At 38.7% G+C, this 21,631-nt stretch overlaps 1 protein-coding gene across 3 annotated transcripts in view; it reads right to left on the bottom strand.

Annotated features, from left to right (window-relative positions):
- The window catches only part of RELN (reelin), a 547,755-nt gene extending 528,448 nt beyond the window's left edge, over nucleotides 1–19,307 (bottom strand). For 2 of the 3 annotated variants that reach the window (XM_089685528.1, XM_089685532.1), the window contains exon 1: nucleotides 18,853–19,307. In XM_089685528.1, coding sequence (XP_089541654.1) covers nucleotides 18,853–19,087 — 235 coding nt within the window. In that variant the 5' untranslated portion in view covers nucleotides 19,088–19,307. The remainder of the gene's footprint in view (nucleotides 1–18,852) is intronic. The other variant, XM_089685541.1, reaches the window with a different exon arrangement.
- Nucleotides 19,308–21,631: the final 2,324 nt, after the last annotated feature.

The following is a 21,631-nucleotide window of genomic DNA, read 5'->3' as shown; positions in this document are numbered from 1 at the left end:
TTGACCTCAACCATAAGCTGTCCATACAATGGTAGAACTTCATTCAGATTTTTTCTTATTTTAGGAATGTTAGTTCAATTTTATAATTATTACTGGGGTCTAATTATTAGTTTGTTTTCGATGACAGTGACAAGAAGGAGCAAGATAAAAACCTTTTCTCGAACAAATGAATTTTTAAGAGTGAATGCGGTTATCGTTCTGGAAAGTCAATTTGTTCCAAAATTAAACATTAAAAGAAAACAAAATTTTGAAGTTCTTTGTCAAATCATGGAATATACTATAAATTTTAAGACGAATGTTCGGACGGATGTTTGTTTAAAAATCTACTAGTGTATGGCCATCTTTAGTGTGCCTTGAGAGACAATAATGTCTGCTACTAAGGCTAGCCAGTAGCCAGCACAAAAGGGTAGGGGAAGCAGGTTGGCTTAAGACAGCGGTTCGACAAGGGCAATAAGTATAAATCCAGCTTTGGGAATAATATGTATTAGTAGGGCACTGGAGCACAGATTTGCAGCGGGGAAAAAATAATTTGATCCCCTGCATATTTTGTAAGTTTGCCCACTTATAAAGAAATGAAGGGTCTATAATATTATCATAGGTGTATTTTAAATGATAGAGACAGAATATCAACCAATCATCCATAAAAACATGTTACAAACGTTATAAATTGAGTTGCAGTTCAGTGAGTAAAATATTTATTTGATCCCCTACCAAAGAACAATAATTCTGGCTCCCACAGACTAGGATTGGTAATATTAATGTTCATAGAACCTTTCTCCCTGTGGTCACCCATGCTACAATCTTAGCTGTCCCTTGTTCAGACCATGATCAGGTTTTCCTCACACCTTCATCCTTACCACCTCGGAGGAGATTGCTCTATTAGATCCCAGATCTCTCAGTAAAGAGTACCTGTCGCTGCTTATTGCTATCATAAGGGATGTTTACATTCCTTTGCAACAGCAATAAATGTGAAAAAAAAATTAAAGGACAGTGTAAATAAATAAATAAATGTTGATTTACAGGTTCCCACCCGGCATATAGCCAGATGGCGGCCTGCAAAACCCCTCATCCCTCCGGGTGGACGCCATATCGCGTCCTTTTGGGCATGCACAGTTTGCAGCCCGCAGAGCCATGCAGCGGCGTGATATGTCACCGACCATGTACCTCGGACACGGCTGATGACAGATCTGAGTACCGGCCCCGTTGCCGGTACCATGTGATCTGCTATGACCAATCACAGCAGGTCACATGACAGTTGTATACAATGGATGGCTTCCTTCATGCCTTTCATTGTATACTAGTGTGTATAGCTGTGAATGGTCACAGCGATCACATGCACATGCTGGGCGAATCACAGCCCAGCTGTTTCATGTGATTAGCCATGGCTAGATCACAGCTAAGCGCAAAAAAAAAAAAACCCTGAATAAATCGATGTCATTCAGGTAAATGCTTGCTTACAGAAAAGTAATTCTTTGCTATAAGCAAATTGTTTAAAAAAAAAAAATTAAACATTGTACTACTTTGGTCATAGTGAAATATGAAAACAAAATCTTTAAAAAAAGAAAAAGTGTAATAAAAAATTAAAAATAATAAAAAAAATTAAAAAAATTATAAATTGTAAAAACAAGAAAGTGAAAATATTTTTTTTCATTTTTTGAAAAATTATGACAAAAAAAATACATCTTCAAAAAACTCGCCATGCCTCTTATGAAGACTGTCTACTTTGCAAAAAGGGGTCATTTGGGGGATATCTATACTGTTCTGACATTTTTGGACTTCAAGAAATTAGATTGGCTGTCAGTACTTCAGGACTGATCAATTTTCAGATATATCCCATAGTTTGTGAACTCTATAACTTTCCTACAAACTAAATAATACATCCTAATTTGGGTTATTTTTACCAAAGACATGTAATAGAATACATCTTGGCCTAAATTTATGAAGTACAATTATTTATTTGCAAACATTTATAACAGAAACAAAGAAAAACGTGTTTTTATTGTTACTTTAGCAAAAAATAAAAACCCCAGGGTTGATTAAATGCCAACAAAAGAAAGCTCTAGTTGTGTGAAAAAAATGATAACATTTTAGTTTGGGTACAATGTTGTATGACCGCACAATTGTCATTCAAAGTGTGAGAGCGCTGAAACCTGAAAAATGGCCTGCACAGGAAGGGGGTAAAAGTGCCCTGTATGGAAGCGGTTAAAAAATGTTAAAGCATCCCCATCCCCCCGTGCTCACGCACAAAGGTGAACGCATATGTAGATTGCGCACGTATATGTATGGTATCACGCACATGAGGTATCTCAGAGAACATTACAGCGAGAGCAATAATTCTAGCAACAAACCTCCTGTGCAAACTGGTAACCTGTAAAGAATTTTAAAGCATTGCCTAAGGAGATTTTTCGGTACCATAGCTTGATGCTGTTCTACAGGCATACACAAGTTTAAAGTATGACATATTAGGTATCTATTTACTTTGCGTAACATCATCTTTTATATTTTACAAAAAATTAATGTTACATTGTGTTTGTGTGCACTAAAATTCATTAAATTTTATTTTTTCCCAAAAAAATTGTGTTTGAAAAACCGCTGCGCAAATAATGTTTGACATAAAAAAAATTGCAAAACCCACCATTTTATTCTCTAGGGACTCTAGGGACTAAAAATATATATAATGTTTGGGAGTTCTAAGTGTTTTTTAGCAGAAAATTATGATGTTTACATGTAGGTTAGAAATGTTATAATTGGCCGGATAGGGAAGTCGTTACATTCAATAAAAAATAATTAACAAGAAAAGTGGGGCTTCCAGGAGCACTTTCTCACGTGAATTTGGCTTTTTAATATTGTCTCAAACCATCAGCTATAGTGGTTTTCTTTGTGATTCCCCTGAAACACATTGGGGAACTAAAAAAGGATGCCCCCTCTCCCCTATACTTTCAATTCTTGTCTTGTCTTAGAACCCCTAGTGATAGCCATTAAAGTGTTACTAAACCCAGGACCCTGCATCCACTATACCTGATCTCCCACAGTACACAGAACATGGAGGAGCAATTACTTTTGTAAATATAAACTGCTAAATACCTTTTCTCATAAGAAGTTAATGCAGTCTTGTGGCTTCTATCAGTGTCCAGCCCACCACTAGCTAAAGTTTGTAGGAGGAGTTTTCTTTCTGCTCTAGGAGGATGCACATCCCTTGACCTCTTTCTGGACAGTGCTGATTTGCCCTGTGTTAATAACATGCACTCTCCCAAGAAGAAAAAACTCTCTAGCAATACACACCAAACTGAGCATGTGCATGCCTACGGTTCAGTCTGGAGATAAGAGGTGGTCACTTGAAAAAGATGAGGAACTGAAAAGAAAGGATCAAATGGCCTTTTTACGCATGCTTTACTGCATACGCAGTTGTCGGTTTAGTAACACTATAAGTTGAACCCTGAGATAAGAGGAGTCAAAGTTGTGTGTTTTCATCAAAAAATAATTATTTTCACATGTGACATCTTGCTACATCTCTCTTGACCACATTATTTCCAGTGGAAATTTTGAGACTCTAGGTGAATGATGCTAAATCCAAAGCCTAAAATGTTTCTCTGGATTCCCAGATTCTCTCCATTGTTCAAGCCAACTATCAATTTGGGTGGGCCTTTAGATCCCTTATTTGAGAGTCTACATGATCTCTGTCTATACCTCACTTTATGCAGCAAACTACCCAGCTGTCTTTATAGAATCATGCAAAAATATGTTGTATTTGCTGAAATTATTGTATAATATCTGAACCTTACCAATTACAATGCAAAGAATAGCATAAACCTTTGAAATTCATTGGGGGAAGGCCCAGGATATCTACTGCTTTATGCTGTCAATGTAAACTCACCAGTGGATTAGGCTTATATGATCCTATTTCTAATTAAAATTTTATATGGCTTCCCCTGCATTATCACACTTGTATCTAAGACCTGACATTATGTCAGTGCTTGGACAAATAGAATGCAGTTACATTTACCCTATGTTTACACCTAAGCGTTTTCCGCCGCGTATTGCATTTTGCAGAAATGCAGTACAGTCCATTTAACATGATGTCCTGTGGAACAGGTTCACATCTCCGCATTTTCACCCAGTGCTTTTTTTGGAAAGCATCAGGGACTTTTTTGAAGGCAAACGTTTTTGGTTCTATAGACTTCAATGGGAACGCTGCAGAAAAGCAGGTACTGCGTTTTTGCCACGTTTGTGATACGTTATGCATTTTAAATCTGCCTAGCAACAAGAAAAAAAATGCACAGAAAGAGCCCTTTGCCTTTAAGAACTGGCTGCATCTCATATTTAAACATGCTTAGAACTTTTTCAGCCTGGAGGGAATTAAGACTTTCCAACAGCTGAAGAGAGAATGAAAACTTCTGGATTTCTTAGATTTGCTGCTATAGGACAAAACAATAAAATAACATATAAGTGAATACAGCACCAAAAGAAATTAAAATAAAATTGAAATGATAAGCTGCTAAACCTCACCCTCTAAAAAAAGGTAACAGTATAAATCAACAAAAAGGTTGCGCTTTTATCATAATTAAATAAATGAAAACTAAAATTGTGAAATTAATAAATAATCAAAATTAAACAAACAAATCAAATAATGAAATAAAATAAAAGTGCTCAAAAAAATGGCTCTGATATCTTTCAAACGATGTGAAAAAAGTCCATCACCAAAAGTGTACCATTCCACCACCGGTAGAAATGAATGAACTCACCAGAGCATATTGCTAGTAATATTATAAACTAGCAATTTGCACATTTGCTCAGGAAGCAATGATCTGCAGACAGGTACCACGGCAACAAGACTCTCCAACATATCCAACTATCCCACAGCTGAGAGGAGTTGGATATATTGGAGAGTCTTGTTGCCGTGGTACCTGTCTGCAGATCATTGCTCCCTGAGCAAATGTGCAAATTGCTAGTTTATAATATTACTAGCAATATGCTCTGGTGAGTTCATTCATTTCTACTGGTGGTGGATTGGTACACTTTTGGTGATGGACTTTTTTCACATCGTTTGAAAGATATCAGAGACATTTTTTGTGCACTTTTATTTTATTTAATTATTTGAGTCTACTTGGGTTGGATATCTTAAACTTGATAGATGTTACCACACATAACTGATTCTCTTTACTTAGATGTTACCGTATTTTCTCTACTGCTTCCTATGTCAATGAAAAAACTTAATACAATCTTTGAAAAAGAAAATATATAAGGACACCTTAAGCTCCCTACTCAATCTGCTCATTCCCGAGAAACTAAATCACTTTCACGTCTGAAACGTCCCATTCTGTCTGGGACCTAAAGCCTGGGACTGTCTTGCTAAAACAGGATGGTGCTTCATCATTACACCTTTCAATCAGATGACAGTGGGATTTTTAAAGTAAACCTATTTCATCACAAGCCATAGATCCATAGATCAATCACTGTCACTAGTATGAACAGATGAGAATCAACAGATTAAAAAATTTAAATTAAAATCAGCAATGATTATTGACACTCTAAATTGTCCATAAAGGAGCTTATGATCACAGTTTGTTGTTTATCTGTTAGGTATGTTCCCTGCTATCTACTAATGTAATTCTCAATAAGCATATACCTATTATGACCAGTAGAAGCCTATGATTAACATTGAATACCATTGTATATCTGCAATTGTCACAGGACAGTGTGACTACATAAAGGAAACAGCTGTGAAAAATTAAAACGTAATGTGTGCAGTGCACTATGATCCTATCATTGTGATCTTCTCCACAAATCATGCAGTTAAGCACAGATTATACAGTACACTGAAAAAACTGTACCAAAACTCAGAATTCAATGATCAGTTTGAAATGGTAGCAAGTCACTCTCACACACAAAAGAGAAAAAAAAAACATACTTTGAGTTTATATTTATAAGAAATGGGCCTGCTACTCTATGCTCCGCTGCCTCCAACTACTAACTCATTCCCTGACCAGGAGATTGACAATCAAAAACAAAAGGATCATAGCAATTTGTGATGAGATCTCCAATGTCCATATATCTCCCCCACCTAACATGCCAAGTCCACCTCCACATTTAATACATCCCTCTCTTTTAACCCTGTTACTGTTTTCTAACATCCACCTAACTGCCTGCCCCCTGAACACTGTTCCCTCAATACTACAGTTACCTTCTTGCTCTATTCTATACTTTCTAACTCACATCTTTAATCTCTTCATCTCAACTGTCATGTTCTGTAACCTCCATACCTAAAACGTTCTCTCTGAACCCTACGAATCCTAACAACCTAAGACCCATCTTCTTGTCCTGCTTGCCTCCAAACCCTAAGAAAGCATAGCCATCAACCACCTGAGCTACAACCTCAATGACAACAACCTTCTAGATCCCTTCAGACTGGATTTTGCCTGCAACACTTTGCATAAACTGCCCTCCTAGAACTCACAAACAACTTACTATCTGATAAAGCCAATGGTCACTCTTCTTTTACTACTTTTTCTCCTAAGCCCTGTACACACGATGAGAATATCAGAAGAATGATTGTCCATTTTTTTTTGCATGCTAGTTTCTATGAAGGGTTTACTAAAGTTATGAAAATTCTTGTACAACAGCATAAAAATCTGGAATCTTACGAGAAAAATATTTGTGCTTGTCCCTTCAAATAATTTTGGATGAAAATGGTGTACTAATGATTAGAATATCATACGATCGCTTCGAAAGCAGCATTTTTGTACAATTTTCTCATTTTGTGTGTACTAGGCTTTAGACCTCTCTGCTGCCATTGATAAATTTCCTGATACACCTTCAGTGTAACTTATGATTCTACCACCTCCTCTACTCTTCTGATTTCCGTAGGAGTTCCTTAAGGTTTCCATCCTTGGAACTCTTCTATTCTCTCTAGCTACACTTCCTTCCTGGGTCAGCCAATGCCATTTATATGTCGATGACGCGCAAATTTATCCCTCTACTCTTCTGCACATCACTAACTTAGTCAGGTCATAGATGCAGTCATTTCTTTCCTGCAACCATGGCGGTGGGGGTGAGAGAAGCTGTCCCTGCTGGGAGAAACAGTTATTATTGCTAGTGGCTATAACAGCTGCTAGCAATAATCGTATGTAAAATCCAGCAGGCTTGGGTACATTCAGCCTGCCCATACATGGTTCAAATCTGAGATGGTCCCGGCTGAACTGGCCAAGATTGGAGCTGTCTATGGCTGGGTTTAGATATCAGTATGGATGTAACACCACTTCCTCAAACTCATAAGCTCATAATACTTTCTCTTTTTTCAGCTATGTATGTAGACTAAAATATTGTATACAGTAATTTTAACAACATCAATTCCCCTTATGTAACCAGGGGTAGACTGACCATTCGAGCACTCGAGCACAGCCCAAGGGCCCGGGGTCAGTAGGGGGCCCCATGAAAGGCCCCTGGTACCTTTTATAAGCTTTTTTGGGTGTGCTTTGAGTGTGGGCAAGGAAACAGGGGCCCCATGATCCCCTATTGCCCGGGGGGCTCCATGAGTTGTCAGTCCGCCCCTGTATGTAACTGAAGACCAAGAATACAATTTTTGCTAAAAGAGCAATAAAGGACTAAGAATCAAAATTTGTGCACCTGTTTTGTTATTGCTGGATAGACATTCGTTTACCTCCACCTGCCCACAGACCTATCATGGGTTCATTACAAAATGCAGGAAAAAAATGAACTGACACAAATGTCACAAAAATGACATCCTTTCTGTTCTGCTCCAATTCAGCAGTGGAACTGTTCCCATATCCCCTTCTGATTGGTTTGAATATAGCTTGTGCGAAAGGGTCTTTTGATGTTTTCTTTTACAACAAAGACCTCTGTACTTGATTCATAAACTCAAGGTCTTTTCAGTTACATCCTGATGATTTGGAAAAGAGACATAATGGTGCAGGGTGTGGTAATAACTGCAAATACAGGTACGGTTGGAGCTATCCGTGTACACATAAATCCAAAGGTTGCGTATATAAATCAATAAAGTGTATTCAAACTTTTGTCTGAAAGCAATGTGCCATGTGTTGAACGCATAACCCCCTTTTATGCATATTCTGAAATTCTCTTTGGGTATTATTTAGGTATCTTAGGAAACAGATGATCAGTATTAACTCAGATTGCATCATTTGAGCTGTAGCATTGCAACTTCTTTATTCAAATGTAGCATATGGCCTAACCTTTTGACACTGATAATGATTAGCAATGACTAGAGTGACAAAAAAAAATCACAAATAGAAGGCTTTTTTTACCATCTGGTGGATAAGCATTTGAAGCAGGTGTTAACTTTTCTTCCAGTCCAAAACAATGCAACAAAACCATCCCACGCACATAAATTGCATTGATCACACACTTTAGATATCTATGCCTTTGATTATATGTGAAAAGAGTAGTGATCCCGCCTGGCAGACAGCAAGACACTGTCTGAAGCTTTGCATTATAGAGAAATTCATTAAACCAGAATGCTATAAAGGAGACCATAAATGAATTCATATTATTGCTGAGTTCAAACGCAAATGACACAAGCACACCTATATTTCTTGAACATTCATGTGTGTCCAAACTACACATGTACAAATGTATTCATTATATACGATGTTTTTTCAAATTTACTAGCACAGCTTATGAAAATGGGTCAAGAACGGAAATTCAAGCTTGCTAAATAAAGGATCAGATTATTAGGTTATATGTTCCTTCATGAGAGGGTTTTTGCTTTCAAAGTGTTTGAACAAAATATACCTTCAAATGGGAAACTCCAACATAATTGACTACTATTTACTCTTAGACTGTTTTTTATTACAATATGTAGCTACGATGGCTTTTAACTTAAAGGATATGTTCACCTTTATACAAAAAATAACAAATGCACATTTTTTTGCAGGTAAAATAATGTGCATTTTTAATTTTTTGTTGCAGGAGTCTGTAAACTATTGCACTAGCAATCAGCAGATCGCTGGTGCCATGCAGGTCTCCTGTAGATCTGTCAGTATTTCTGCTTGCCCGAACAGGATGTACAGTGCTGTGGTAGTTCATTGAGAAATACAAGCCGGCAACCGCTAAGGCTGTCAGAACTTGTAGTTTCCCATCCATGGAACACAGTGAATGAGTGATGCGGCCAGCCTAGAAAGCTAGCGAGGAGGGAGAAGATCCCCTGTTGGTTGTCAAAGCAGGGGAGCGGGGGCCAGTCTGATCATAACAGGTTACACCCTGAATATGGATGTAACATGTTATGAAAGGAGAACTTATCCTTTAAAGTGATTGTAAAGTCTTACACGTTATTTTTTTAAAATAACAAAGAGGTTAATACTTACCTGCTTTATGAAATGGAATTGCACAGAATGGCCCCAGGACCTCCTCTTCCCAGGTCCCCTACTGACACTCATGGCTCCTCCTCTTTTTGGGGTGCCAGCAAAGGCCTATCATAGCACACTTGCATGCTCGATCCCAAGCCACGCTGCCTGTATCCATTGACACTAGGCCCTGCCCCCCACTACCTTGTTACAGGATTTGACTGACAGCACTGGGAACCAATGGCTCCCGCAGCTCTCAGCAAAGCCTTTGAGTGCGGGGAGCAGAGGATAGAGCCGCTGCTCTCGTGCACAGTGCTGGATCAAGATTAGGCTCAGGTAAGCCTTGTGGGGATGAAGGGGCAATACTTTAGCCTATACATTTTTTTACCTTAATGCAAGGAAAGCATTAAGGTAAAAAAATGTTTAGGCTTTAGAACCCCTTTTAACATTTATAGCCATAATGGGGAAAATTTATATAATCTGAACTTTGGTTTACTTTATAAATAATAAAAGTAATAACACCAGAGATAATTGATTCAGGGAATAACCAGTTGTCTCAAGGGAACTTTTCCCATGTTGGAACAAGTTAGACCATGATTTATAAGGGTTTTTTTGCCTTCCTCTGGATCAATTATGGGTAACGTATTCTGTTTGTCGAGGTTTTCTATGACTGGTTGAACTTGGATCGACTTGTATCTTTTAAACCTAACTGACTATGTTACTGTGTTTGGTAAAAAGACATTTTAAGCCCAACTGAAAAAGTAAAAAATCCCTTACAGAGAACCTCCCTATCCTTCCCCACTGCAAAGGTTAAATGCTCTTTTACATAGTAACATAAAAAAGATAGAAAAGTGACAGCAGAAAAAAGACCAACTGGTCCATGGAGTCTGCCCTTTTTTTTTATATGTGTTTTGTATTTATTTATTTTTGGGGTTTTTTGTTTGTTTTTGGGGTGTTTTTTGATTTGTTTTGTTTGTTTTTTTGGTAACTGCTTCCCTACCACCTTATAGCAGAACTACTGCTACATGGTGGCAGGGCTGCGCAAAATATGTATATGATTTTGCATTTCCGGGTAGGGGACGTGCGTACCACCCTACCCGCGCTGCCATTGGTGGCTACAAATATCGATCACCGGGTTCCGGCCGGAGATTCCCCACCAGCACCCGGTGATCGCCGAGTATAACTGACAGGGGAGAGACCTGTGTGTAAACAACACAGGTCTCTCACCTGCCAGCAGTAACATGCTGCGGTGTATTGCTCTACACAGCAGAGAAATACACAGCAGTACATTACTCTAGTAAAACACACACAGCACACAAAGTAAAACAAAGTAAAACAGCACACAGTTAACCCTTTGATCATCCCAGATGTTAACCTCTTGCTGCCTAGTGTCATTAGTACAGTGTCAGTGCTGTTTATTAACACTGATCATTGTATTAGTGTCATTGGGATGTCAGTTAGTCAGTTCCCCCCCCAGTGTCAGAATGCCCGCCACAGTCCCGCAGTCCCACTATAAGTCGCCGATCGCTGCCATTACTAGTATAAACATTTTTTTTAAATTCCAGTATATATACCACCATTTGTAGATGCTATAACTTTCAAGCAAACCAATTAATTTACATGTATTGGGATTTTCTTTTAGCAAAGATATGTAGCAGAATTTTTTGGGCCTAAATTTATGAAGAAATTTTTTTATTTTTTTACTGGATATGTTTTATAGCAAAAAGTAAAAAATATTGGGGGTTTTTTTGTTTATAGCACGAAAAATTAAAAATGCACAGGTGATTAAATACCACCGAAAAAAAAAACTTTAAAATGGGAAAAAAGGACAAACATTTAATTTATTTAGAGCGATGCATGACCACACAATTGTTAGTTAAAATAACGCAGTGCCGTATCGCAAAAAATGGCCTGGTCAGGAAGGGGGGTAAATCCTCTGAAGGGTAAGTGGTTAATATTTTTGTCTGAGTATAGATTTATGTTTGTCCCAAGCATGTTTGAAACCACTTACGGTTGACTGACTCACTACCTCTGCTGAAAGTTTATTCCAAACATCAACTACCCTTTCAGTAAAATAACTAACTAAGATTAGTTTTGAACTTTTCTACAGTTAGTTTGAGATCATGTTCCTGTGTTTTTGATCTTGGTTTCATATCTAAATACTGCCCTCTTGAAACTTACAAACCACCTTGATGTATTTAAAGGTTGCAATCACGTCTCCCCTTCCCCTTCTTTCCTTCACATTGTACATATTAAGTTCCATATTTAGTGTAGAGGTAGACTATCAAGGAGAAAATATTTACCTTACTTCTCTCTCCAGCAGGCTCCCTCCAGCACTACAACTGGGTCCCCACAGCTGCTCTGTAAACTGTGACTGGCGCTAGTCACAACCCAGCCTTCTAAACGGACAATACAGGTTACTGTCCCTGCATTGTACATGATGATTCCCAGGGTCTGTCAATAAACCGGAACTTTGGTCAGAGAAGGAGATCGCTGGAGCCGGATGGAGCAAGGAATCAGATAAGTGATACAGCCTGTTTCAGAATCCCCTAGAAAAAATGAATACAGTGTAGGGGGGAGGGGCCCACTGCATGGGTGATTTTTTTCATTTTCATGGAGTTGGGCTTTAATATTGTTTAGCAGCTAAATAGCAAAAAGAATAGAGTCACCCAAAAGCTTCATCAACATAACTTTTATTAACAAGAACTGAAATACAAAATATATCAACTGCTTTGAATTTCAAAACATTATATTCACTTATGTCAGCTTAATTTGTAATACAATATTCAGAAAATATCACCATGACTTTGATAAAACCATTCCTAAACTTAAAATGGACATCTAAACTAAAATTTACTAAATTAGCAATCTATAGCTCTGCTTTCACTCCAATTGCAATACCTAACACGAGTCAGAACGTTAAAAATAAATAGAAATTTTCTTTTAGCTTGATAGCTACAGTGAGGAACAGAAGTATTTGAACACCCTGCGATTTTGCAAGTTCTCCCACTTAGAAATCATGGAGGGGTCTGAAATTCACATTGTAGGTGCATTCCCACTCTGAGAGACAGAATTTAAAAAAAAATTCAGTAAATCACATTGTATGATTTTTAAAGAAGTATTTGAACACCTGAGAAAATCAGTGTTAATATTTGGTACAGAAGCCTTTGTTTGCAATTACAGAGGTCAAACGTTTCCTGTAGTTCTTGACCAGGTTTGCACTCTTTTTAATCCTTATGCTGCTACCATCAGTAAACAGATAGGAAGGCATACTATAAAGTATTTACTTGTTTAAAATGTTTTTATTTTTACATTTCTTCAGTTTCTTCCTGGTTCCCAGGCCAAAGGCAAATGATGTCATACATCCCAGGAGTCTTCAGGAGGGGCTTTCTCAGCTAAGTGCACTCTCCTTCCTGCTTGCCTGAACTAAGGGCAGATGGAATCCAGGAGATAATTGGTATCATGGTATGAATCATCTACCCTTTCTCAAGATGGCTACAGGCAGAAATGCTAGTGGAGTGTTTTTTAGAGTGATTTCTCAGCAAAATAAAGCATGGAGACATGGATGGAAGGGGACTTTGAATATTAAAAATAAATTAAATAGTGTTTTTGGTTTGTGGTGCTAGGATACAGTGCAGTTCTGCTTTAACCTACCTGATGGGCCAGTAAGCTTTCTGCCACTTTTGGGGGTGGGGGTGTTAAACTATATCCATAGAGCATGCTTGCACAGAACAAATATACATGGCATATACCGTAACTGAAACTCCATGATTATGTTAATTGTTGCTTCAAGGTCCACCTAAACTTTTCTATAACTTTGCACTAAGCTATCTGCTTCTGTTTTTCTGTTACACTTGGCCATAACACATAACGTTATCTAACTGGTTAGTGAATGCCAAAATGGTAGCTTGATGATGGGTTTTCTTTAACCTTCATTGTCGAAGGAAACAAAATTAAAGTAGAACTCCAGCTAAAGCCTAACTGGTCTTAAAAATGCCCCATCCCCTAACCTGTGTAAAAAAAAAAGATGTATAAACTAACCTATTTTCAGCCTTCTCTGGTCCGGTCAAATGATCTGCCTCTCCACTGTCAGCCAGCACCAGCTGCAGGGGAGAGAACGGACCCCCGACAACGGCTGCACCTTGGGAATCTATGGAAGATGCGATTGCTCTCGACTTTCACAGCCATTGTGAAGCTCCTTCTGCATTCCCTTGCAGTTGCCGCTGCAGCTGACCTAGTGACCAGACCATGCTGAAAATAGGTAAGTATATACATTTTTCTTAGACAGGTTAGTTACTATAGGTGTTAAGTATTAGGAGGGGAAGGGGGCATTTGTAAAAGTAGTTAGGATTTAGCTGGAATTTGATTTTAAAAGTCAGCATAACTAATAGTGCAAGGAAAATTAAAAAAATGAATTAACTTACAATGATATATATTTTAATTATATACACATTAATTAGTATATATGTACTTTTCATGTGGCTTCTGTCTAAACTGGCTCTATTATGTGTGTACAAATTAGTTATGCACAACAAATGGTGAAGGTTGAGGAAAGATTTGGTGACCTACCTCATAGCTAAATTGCCAAGAAGATTCTATGGAAAAGGCTTTCAAGCATCCCAGACATTGTGCCCAGAGAGCTGGCCCACAGTATCACCGAGAGAGCAATACGACTGAAAGAACATATGCATACATGCTTTCCATTTTTAAATGGGGAATAAACTCTCATTTGGGACTTAATTGGGACAATTTCCTGCAACATTTCATTGACAGAAGACAGCTTAAACGCAATCTTCTAAATGAATATACATACAAATCTTAGGCATCACTTCATTTAGAAACCAATTTGCATTTCCTGAATCAGCACTATAAACCAATATGTGGTCAAAAAGTAAACACATTAGTTCAACAGCTATAGCAACAATAATGCAGAGTAAAAAATGATGAGTGATTTGAGAGATTATTGTAAGCCCTCAGCCACAGTATACTAAGCAGCATTTTCAGCTGCGTTATGGGTTGTGCTACACTTGCAAACAAAGACACTGCAATTTTGTAGACAAAGCAAATCACAACCCCACTTTGTGTTGGCTGCCTATGGGAGGTCAATTGGTCCCAAAGGCCTGCTGGACCAGAGGAAGTTGGTAAGCAAATTATTATACAAAATTTAAATTTTTTAAAGACCAAACCAGATTTAAATACATAATCAATATATTGATGCTGAGGATAAACTACACACTATAGTATAATATAGCAGTCAGTCAGGTTATAGATTTAACAACATAGTCCATCCAAAGATGAATGGTGGATTAGCTTCACTGTCATTATCCCGGTATATAGTAGCAATTACCAACCTAACCAAACCGTGTCAACACAATGAGTAATATGGTGAAAATATCAGGGACGGATATATAAATGAATAAAGGTTTTGTTTGATGTATGGTATTTAGATCACGTAGAACTCGTCAATTCTAGCGTAAAACTTATTTTAACATGGAATAACTAGCCATCATGGTTGCCCTGATTTTCATCACAATCTGCTTTTCTAATTGCTGGTACACATGAGAGAAGGGAACACAGAAATGCTTGTTGTACTCACAATGAAATGACTCCAGGCTAGCTAGCTTTCTTTCCATCCTGTAAAGTCAGTTTAATATAAAAGATTTTTTTTTTAATTTAGTTTTCTTTAGTTTCTACAGCTTAAGTTGAAGCAGAAGTGATTAAAGCTTAATTTTCATAGAGATGTCCTAAAGAAAATGAATTCAATGCAGCTCAATATCGTGACATTTTGCAAGGTTACAAATGAGAACATATGTGAGGGTTACAAAGTCTGTGTATTTACACCTAACACACATGAGGTTTATCATACCCTGTCTCACATGCTGGCTGATGAAGTCTGTATGCATGAAATGAACCTCTAATACTGCCTTTCTCAACCTTTTCAACACAGAGGAACCCTTGAGATAACTTTCAGCTCTCAGGGAGCCCCTACTCAAATAATTACTATATTTACAGCTTACAATACATTAGCAAAAAGGTTATTGGTGTCATTGTTGTTATTTGAGAGGCAGAAATTGCTCATTGCTCAAGGAACCGCTAGAAACCTCTGAAGGAACCCTTTACAGCTCACAGTACATTAAGCATGCTGCTCAGTAAAATGAATGCTCCTTACACTGGTGGTCAATGAGAAGAATGCTTGTTACACTTGTGGTCAACGAGAATAATGCTCCTTGTATTTGTGGTCAGTGAAAAGAATGCTCCTTACATTAGTGGACAGTGAGAAGAGTGCTGCTTTATATTGGTGGTCAGTGAGAAGAATGCTCCTTACACTGGTGGACAGTAGAATGTTCCTTACGTTGGTGGACAGTTCGAAGAATGCTTCTTACACTGGTGGACAGTAGAATGTTTCTTACATTGGTGGACAGTACGAAGAATGCTTCTTACATAGGTGGGCAATGGAAGGAATTCCCCCTTACATTTGTGGTCAGTGGGAACAATGCCCATTACACTAGTGAAGAATGTTCCTTACATTGGTGGTCAGTAGGAATAATGTGCCTTACCTTAGTGGACAGTGGGAAGAATTTTTCTTACATTGGTGGTCAGTGGGAAGAATGTTTCTTACATTGGTGGTCAGTGGGAAGAATGTTCCTTACATTGGTGGTCAGTGGGAAGAATGTTCCTTACCTTAGTGGACAGTGGGAAGAATGTTCCTTACATTGGTGGTCAGTGGGAAGAATGTTCCTTACATTGGTGGTCAATGGGAAGAATGTTCCTTACATTGATGGTCAGTGGGAAGAATGTTCCTTACATTGATGGTCAGTGGGAAGAATGTTCCTTACATTGGTGGTCAGTGGGAATAATGTGCCTTACCTTAGTGGACAGTGGGAAGAATGTTTCTTACATTGATGGTCAGTGGGAAGAATGTTCCTTACAGGAAGAATGTTCCATACATTGGTGGTCAGTGAGAATGCCCATTTACACTGGTGGCCAGTAAGAACAACGCTCTTTACATTGGTGGACAGTGGTAAGAATGCTCCTTACATCGATAGTCAGTAGGATGAATGCCCCTTACAATGGTGGAGAGTGGTAAGAATGTTCCTTAAATTGATAGTGGGAAGAATGCCCCTTACATTGGGAATAAAGCCCCCTTACATAGGTGGACATTGTAAATAATGCCCCCTTACACTTGTGGCCAATGAGAACAATGCTCCTTACATTGGTGGACAGTGGTAAGAATGTTCCTTACATTGATAGATAGTCAGTGGGAAGAATGCCCCTCACAATAGTGGACGTTGTGAATAATGCCCCCTTACACTTGTGGCCAATGAGAACAACGCTCCTTACATTAATAGCCAGTGGGAAGAATGGCCCTTGAATTGGTGGATGGTTTGAATAATGCCCCCCGTACACCAGTGGACTGTAGGAACAAAGCTCCTTACATTGGTGGACACTGGAAAGAAAACTCCTTATAATGTTGGACAGTGAGAGGAATACCTCTCTTACAAAAAGAAAAAAAAGATTACTGGAGTCAATAGCTATTGTCTGAATAGCTGAATAATCAGAAATTGCTGATTTCTCACACAAACCCTAGAAACCTCTGGAGTAACCCTTGGTTTTCACATCACCCTAGTTGAGAAAAGCTTCTTTACATAAGACAAAAAGTCTAAATGATCACATAATGCCTTTCCACAATAAATTCTGACATCCCATAGTGAAGCACCATCCAGATCAATGGGGGCATGTCAAACACCTTGTACTGCAAACGGCTGAAACAAGTGCCCGTGACCCAGTTCCACTTTTATCTCCCTAATCCAGGAGCACAGATCTGTGCGCAACAAGCCATCCACACAGAACAATGCGAGTGTATAGGAAACAGGCAGCTGTGCCAAGGAAATCAAAACATCCAGTGACAGGACAAAAAGGAAGGAAGACTAAGTTCACCTTGTTGGCAGCAATGGAGGCAGCACACAATCCTGATGTTTACTGGGGATACGGGGGATACGGACCTATTCCTATGGAGCAGAATATAGGATTGTGTTCTTCATTACAACTGCCTGCTAAAGTCCAAGCTCTTCGTTTATGTTATTATCTCACAATAAGTAACTCATTGGTTAGTTGATGATTTTGGCATGAAATGGTTGTTGTGATTGTTCTCCTCTCACATTATTAATCCGATCCACTACAGACCCAGCAATACCCCTTCATAGCCACTGATAGCACTGACAGCAATACCCCCCTTTATAGATACTCAACACTGACAGCGATACCCCTTCATAGCCACTGATAGCACTGACAGAAATACCCCCTTGATAGATTCTCAACACTGACAGCGATACCCCCCTTTATAGATACTCAACACTGACAGCGATACCCCTTCATAGCCACTGATAGCACTGACAGAAATACCCCCTTGATAGATTCTCAACACTGACAGCGATACCCCCCTTTATAGATACTCAACACTGACAGCGATACCCCTTCATAGTCACTGATAGCACTGACAGCAATACCCCCCTTTATAGATACTCAACACTGACAGCAATACCCCTTCATAGCCACTGATAAAACTGACAGCAATACCCCCCTTTATATATACTCAACACTGACAGCGATACCCCTTCATAGCCACTGATAGCACTGACAGCAATACCCCCTTTATAAATTCTCAATACTGACAGTGATACCCCTTCATAGCCACTGATAGCAGTGACAGCAATACCCCCTTTATAGATACTCAACACTGACAGCAATACCCACCTTTATAGCTACTGATAACACTGACAGCAATACCCCCCTTTATATATACTCAACACTGACAGCAATACCCCTTCATAGCTACTGATAGCACTGACGGCAATACCCCCCTTTATAGATACTCAACACTGACAGCGATACCCCTTCATAGATACTGATAGCACTGACGGGAATACCCCCCTTTATAGATACTCAACACTGACAGCGATACCCCTTCATAGATACTGATAGCACTGCCAGCAATAACCCACTTTATAGATACTCAACACTGATAGCCCCTTTTAAAAATACTCATCACTGACAGCAATACCTCCTTTATACATACTCAGCACTGACAGCACTACCTCTATACATAGATACTGATACCACTGACAGCAATACCCCCCAGTAAAAATGCTCAGCACTGACAGCAATACCCCCATTCATAGATACTCAGCACTGAGAGCAATACTCCCCCCCCCCCTCATACTCAGGACTGACAGCGATACCCCCCCAACCCATAGATACTCAGCACTGACAGCAATACCACCCCCCCCCCCACCCCCATAGATACTCAGCACTGACAGCAATACCCCTCATAGATACTCAGCACTGACAGCAATACCTTCCTATAGATACTGATAGCACTGAATGCAATGTCTCCAGCCGGATTTCAGACAATGCCTCTGTGCCGGGATCCCTGCCCTCCTCACCTCATCCCTGCCCTCCTCACCTCATCCCTGCCCTCCTCACCTCACGGCACACCGGTGACAGGTGTATCTCTAGCAGAGCAGTGGCCACTTACCGTGATACTCCTGTCCAGGTATGTAGTAGCTGGGGTTCCCGGCCAGGTGCAGAGAGATGAGCACTTCTCCTTGCTCTCCGTCCCCTTCTAACTCGCCGTGGTGGGTACACAGGAAGAAGAAGGGAGAGAAGCGGGGGTAGTATGCCACGGCTCCGCACAGCGCGGCGAGGTACACGGGCCCCAGGAAGAGCAGGCAACTGTATCGCCCGCTGTGGCAGGAGCGTAGCTGAGCCATGACTGGAGCTGCCCCGGAGAGCCGGCACCTAGACTCTATTCTGCATAGGTGGCGGGGTGTTCGGGGGGCAAACAAAAGTTGTCAGGGAGGAAAGTGCGGCTAAAGTTGTCTCCTGCCTGGAGCTCAGGTGAGCGGAGCAGCACTCTGTCCAATGAGCGGTCTGCCGGAGGGAGCCCGAGCCTGCCAGGAGGGTCTCCCAAACACATAAGACATGCCGCCTCATAGGCACATCATGTTAACAGGGGCAGCGGGACACACCCCTCCGTGCTGATTGGTCGCCTCCCGCACATCGTGCTGCAAGGAAGAGCAGAAAAGGTGAATGATAACGGTGTGCTGACCTAGCGGGCGTCCTCCGCATCCCTGTGGAAGTGACCCGCTCGTCCCATTGTGTGCGCCCGCTGTGCAGGGACACCACTCGCCCTATTCACCTCCACTACGTATCTACCTTGCTTTCCGAGACAAGCCATTTGGTACTGGACCTCAGCTGTTTTTGTGCATTTTGTTGTGCGATTTTTTGTTTATGCACGTTTTCTCACAGCATTTTTGAGCTTTGGAGTTTTTTTTTATTAGCCAGTAGAGAAGAATATCATCTGTTGCATCATTTGTTGCTAGGTTTTTCAGATTTTTTTTAGCTTTTCCATCAGCTTTTATTTATGATTATTATTATGATTATTATTATTACTACTCTTTTTATTTAATTTTTTTTTTGTTAGGGTAAGGGGTTAGAGTTAAGGTTAGGATTAGGGGTTGGGGTTAGGGGTTAATATTTTATTTGTCTTTTTATTATTTATTTATTTATTTTAGAGTTAGGATGTTAATAACAATACTAATAATAATACAAAAATGAATATATAAATGTAAAATAAATACACAAATACAATATATGAATAATATGTAATAAATAATAATTAACTCCTAACCTTAACCCCCTAACCCTCCAAAATATATATATATTATTATTACTATTATTAATAATAATAATAATAATAATAAACATCCAAACCCTAACACAAAATAAATTATTATTATTGTTATTAAAATGATAATAATATTAGTATTATGATAATAAATTATGAGTAGTAATATTAAATATTTCCTTTGTGTTTGGGTTTATTTATTATTATTTTACTATTAGTAGTAGTATTTTATCACTCATTTATTAATTATTATTATTATTATTGTAAGCTCCGAGGAGCAGGGTCCTCCTATCCCTCTTGTATTGAACTGTATCGTTGCTGTATTGTCTCCCTTTATATTGTAAAGCGCTGAGCAAACTGTTGGCGCTATAAAAATCCTGTATAATAATAATAATAATAATAATATTTAATTAATAAAAATTATAATTAATATATTTATTATATATATAATATATAAATACATATATATATATATATATATATATAATTACTATTATGGTTTTATTATTATTATTTTTAATTTTTTTTAGGATTTTTTAGGATTGAGGGCCCTGCACTCAAAGAGTTATTATTTATTTATTTAGTTATTTATTATTACATAATATTCATTTATTTTATTTATATATGATGATTTTTATTTATTTGTGTATTTTTTTACATTTATTTGTTCATACTATATTACAATTTGTAAACATTTTTTCATTTGAGCAGAAAATTGCGCAAAAACGCATGACACAATGCGCAAAAATGCATGAATCATGCGTTTCCATTCATTTCTGTGGGATTAAAACAGCTCAAAAACATGCAAATCTGCCCAATTTGAGAAACAAAAAAAAGCTCCAGAACTTGTTTGAGCTTGAGGCGACTTGAAGTGGATATGTGAACCATCTGTATTGAGAATAATTGATTTTTTTCTCCTCAAGTCTTTTGGAACTGTGTGAATAGGGCCTCAAGGACATTTCTTGTGGTTTATTGCCTGTTCTAGTCATAGTAAACCCTTAGTTTCAGCAGGTGATATAGGACTAGTTCACATTTGTGTTTCAATATACATTTTTTAATATTTTTTAAAGCGCATATCACTTTTTTAGCATGTTTTAATGCCTTGTGTTAAATTTTAATGCAGCGCATGATAGGTTTTACATGCATTTTCATACTTGCTCATCTGTGAAAAATTGTGACTCAGAAAAACCGCACTTAAAAAAAACCTGTGTTGCATTTTTATGCACTCCCATAAACTTCAATGGAAGGTGCGTTTTTGGTGCATTTACAAACAAGCACTAAAGATGCTGCAAGCAGGACTTTGCAAAAAGCACAGCATTCACATGAGAACTGTTTTATAGGATTTAGGCTCGGTTCACACCTCTGTGGGTGGCTGCAGGTGCAGGAATTGCCACGATTCCTGCACCCGCAACTGCCCACAGTGAAAATGCACTGATGTGAGAAAATACGCATTCTGAATGGCACCTCACATGTAAAAATGCAGCATTTTTGCGGGTACCGGAACTGCAAGGAAATCACAAGGTCAAAATTTCCTTGCGATTTCCCTGTAGGCCACATTTGAAAAAGGTGCATGCAACTTTTTCTGCAGAAAATGCAGGCACTGCAGCCGATTCAAATAAATGGCCTG

The sequence above is a fragment of the Staurois parvus genome, unplaced genomic scaffold (genome assembly GCF_062004578.1).
Source record: "Staurois parvus isolate SC_StPar_1 unplaced genomic scaffold, SC_StPar_1.0 ptg000019l, whole genome shotgun sequence".
Lineage (NCBI taxonomy): Eukaryota > Metazoa > Chordata > Amphibia > Anura > Ranidae > Staurois > Staurois parvus.
This window is presented reverse-complemented; position numbering and strand designations above follow the sequence as displayed.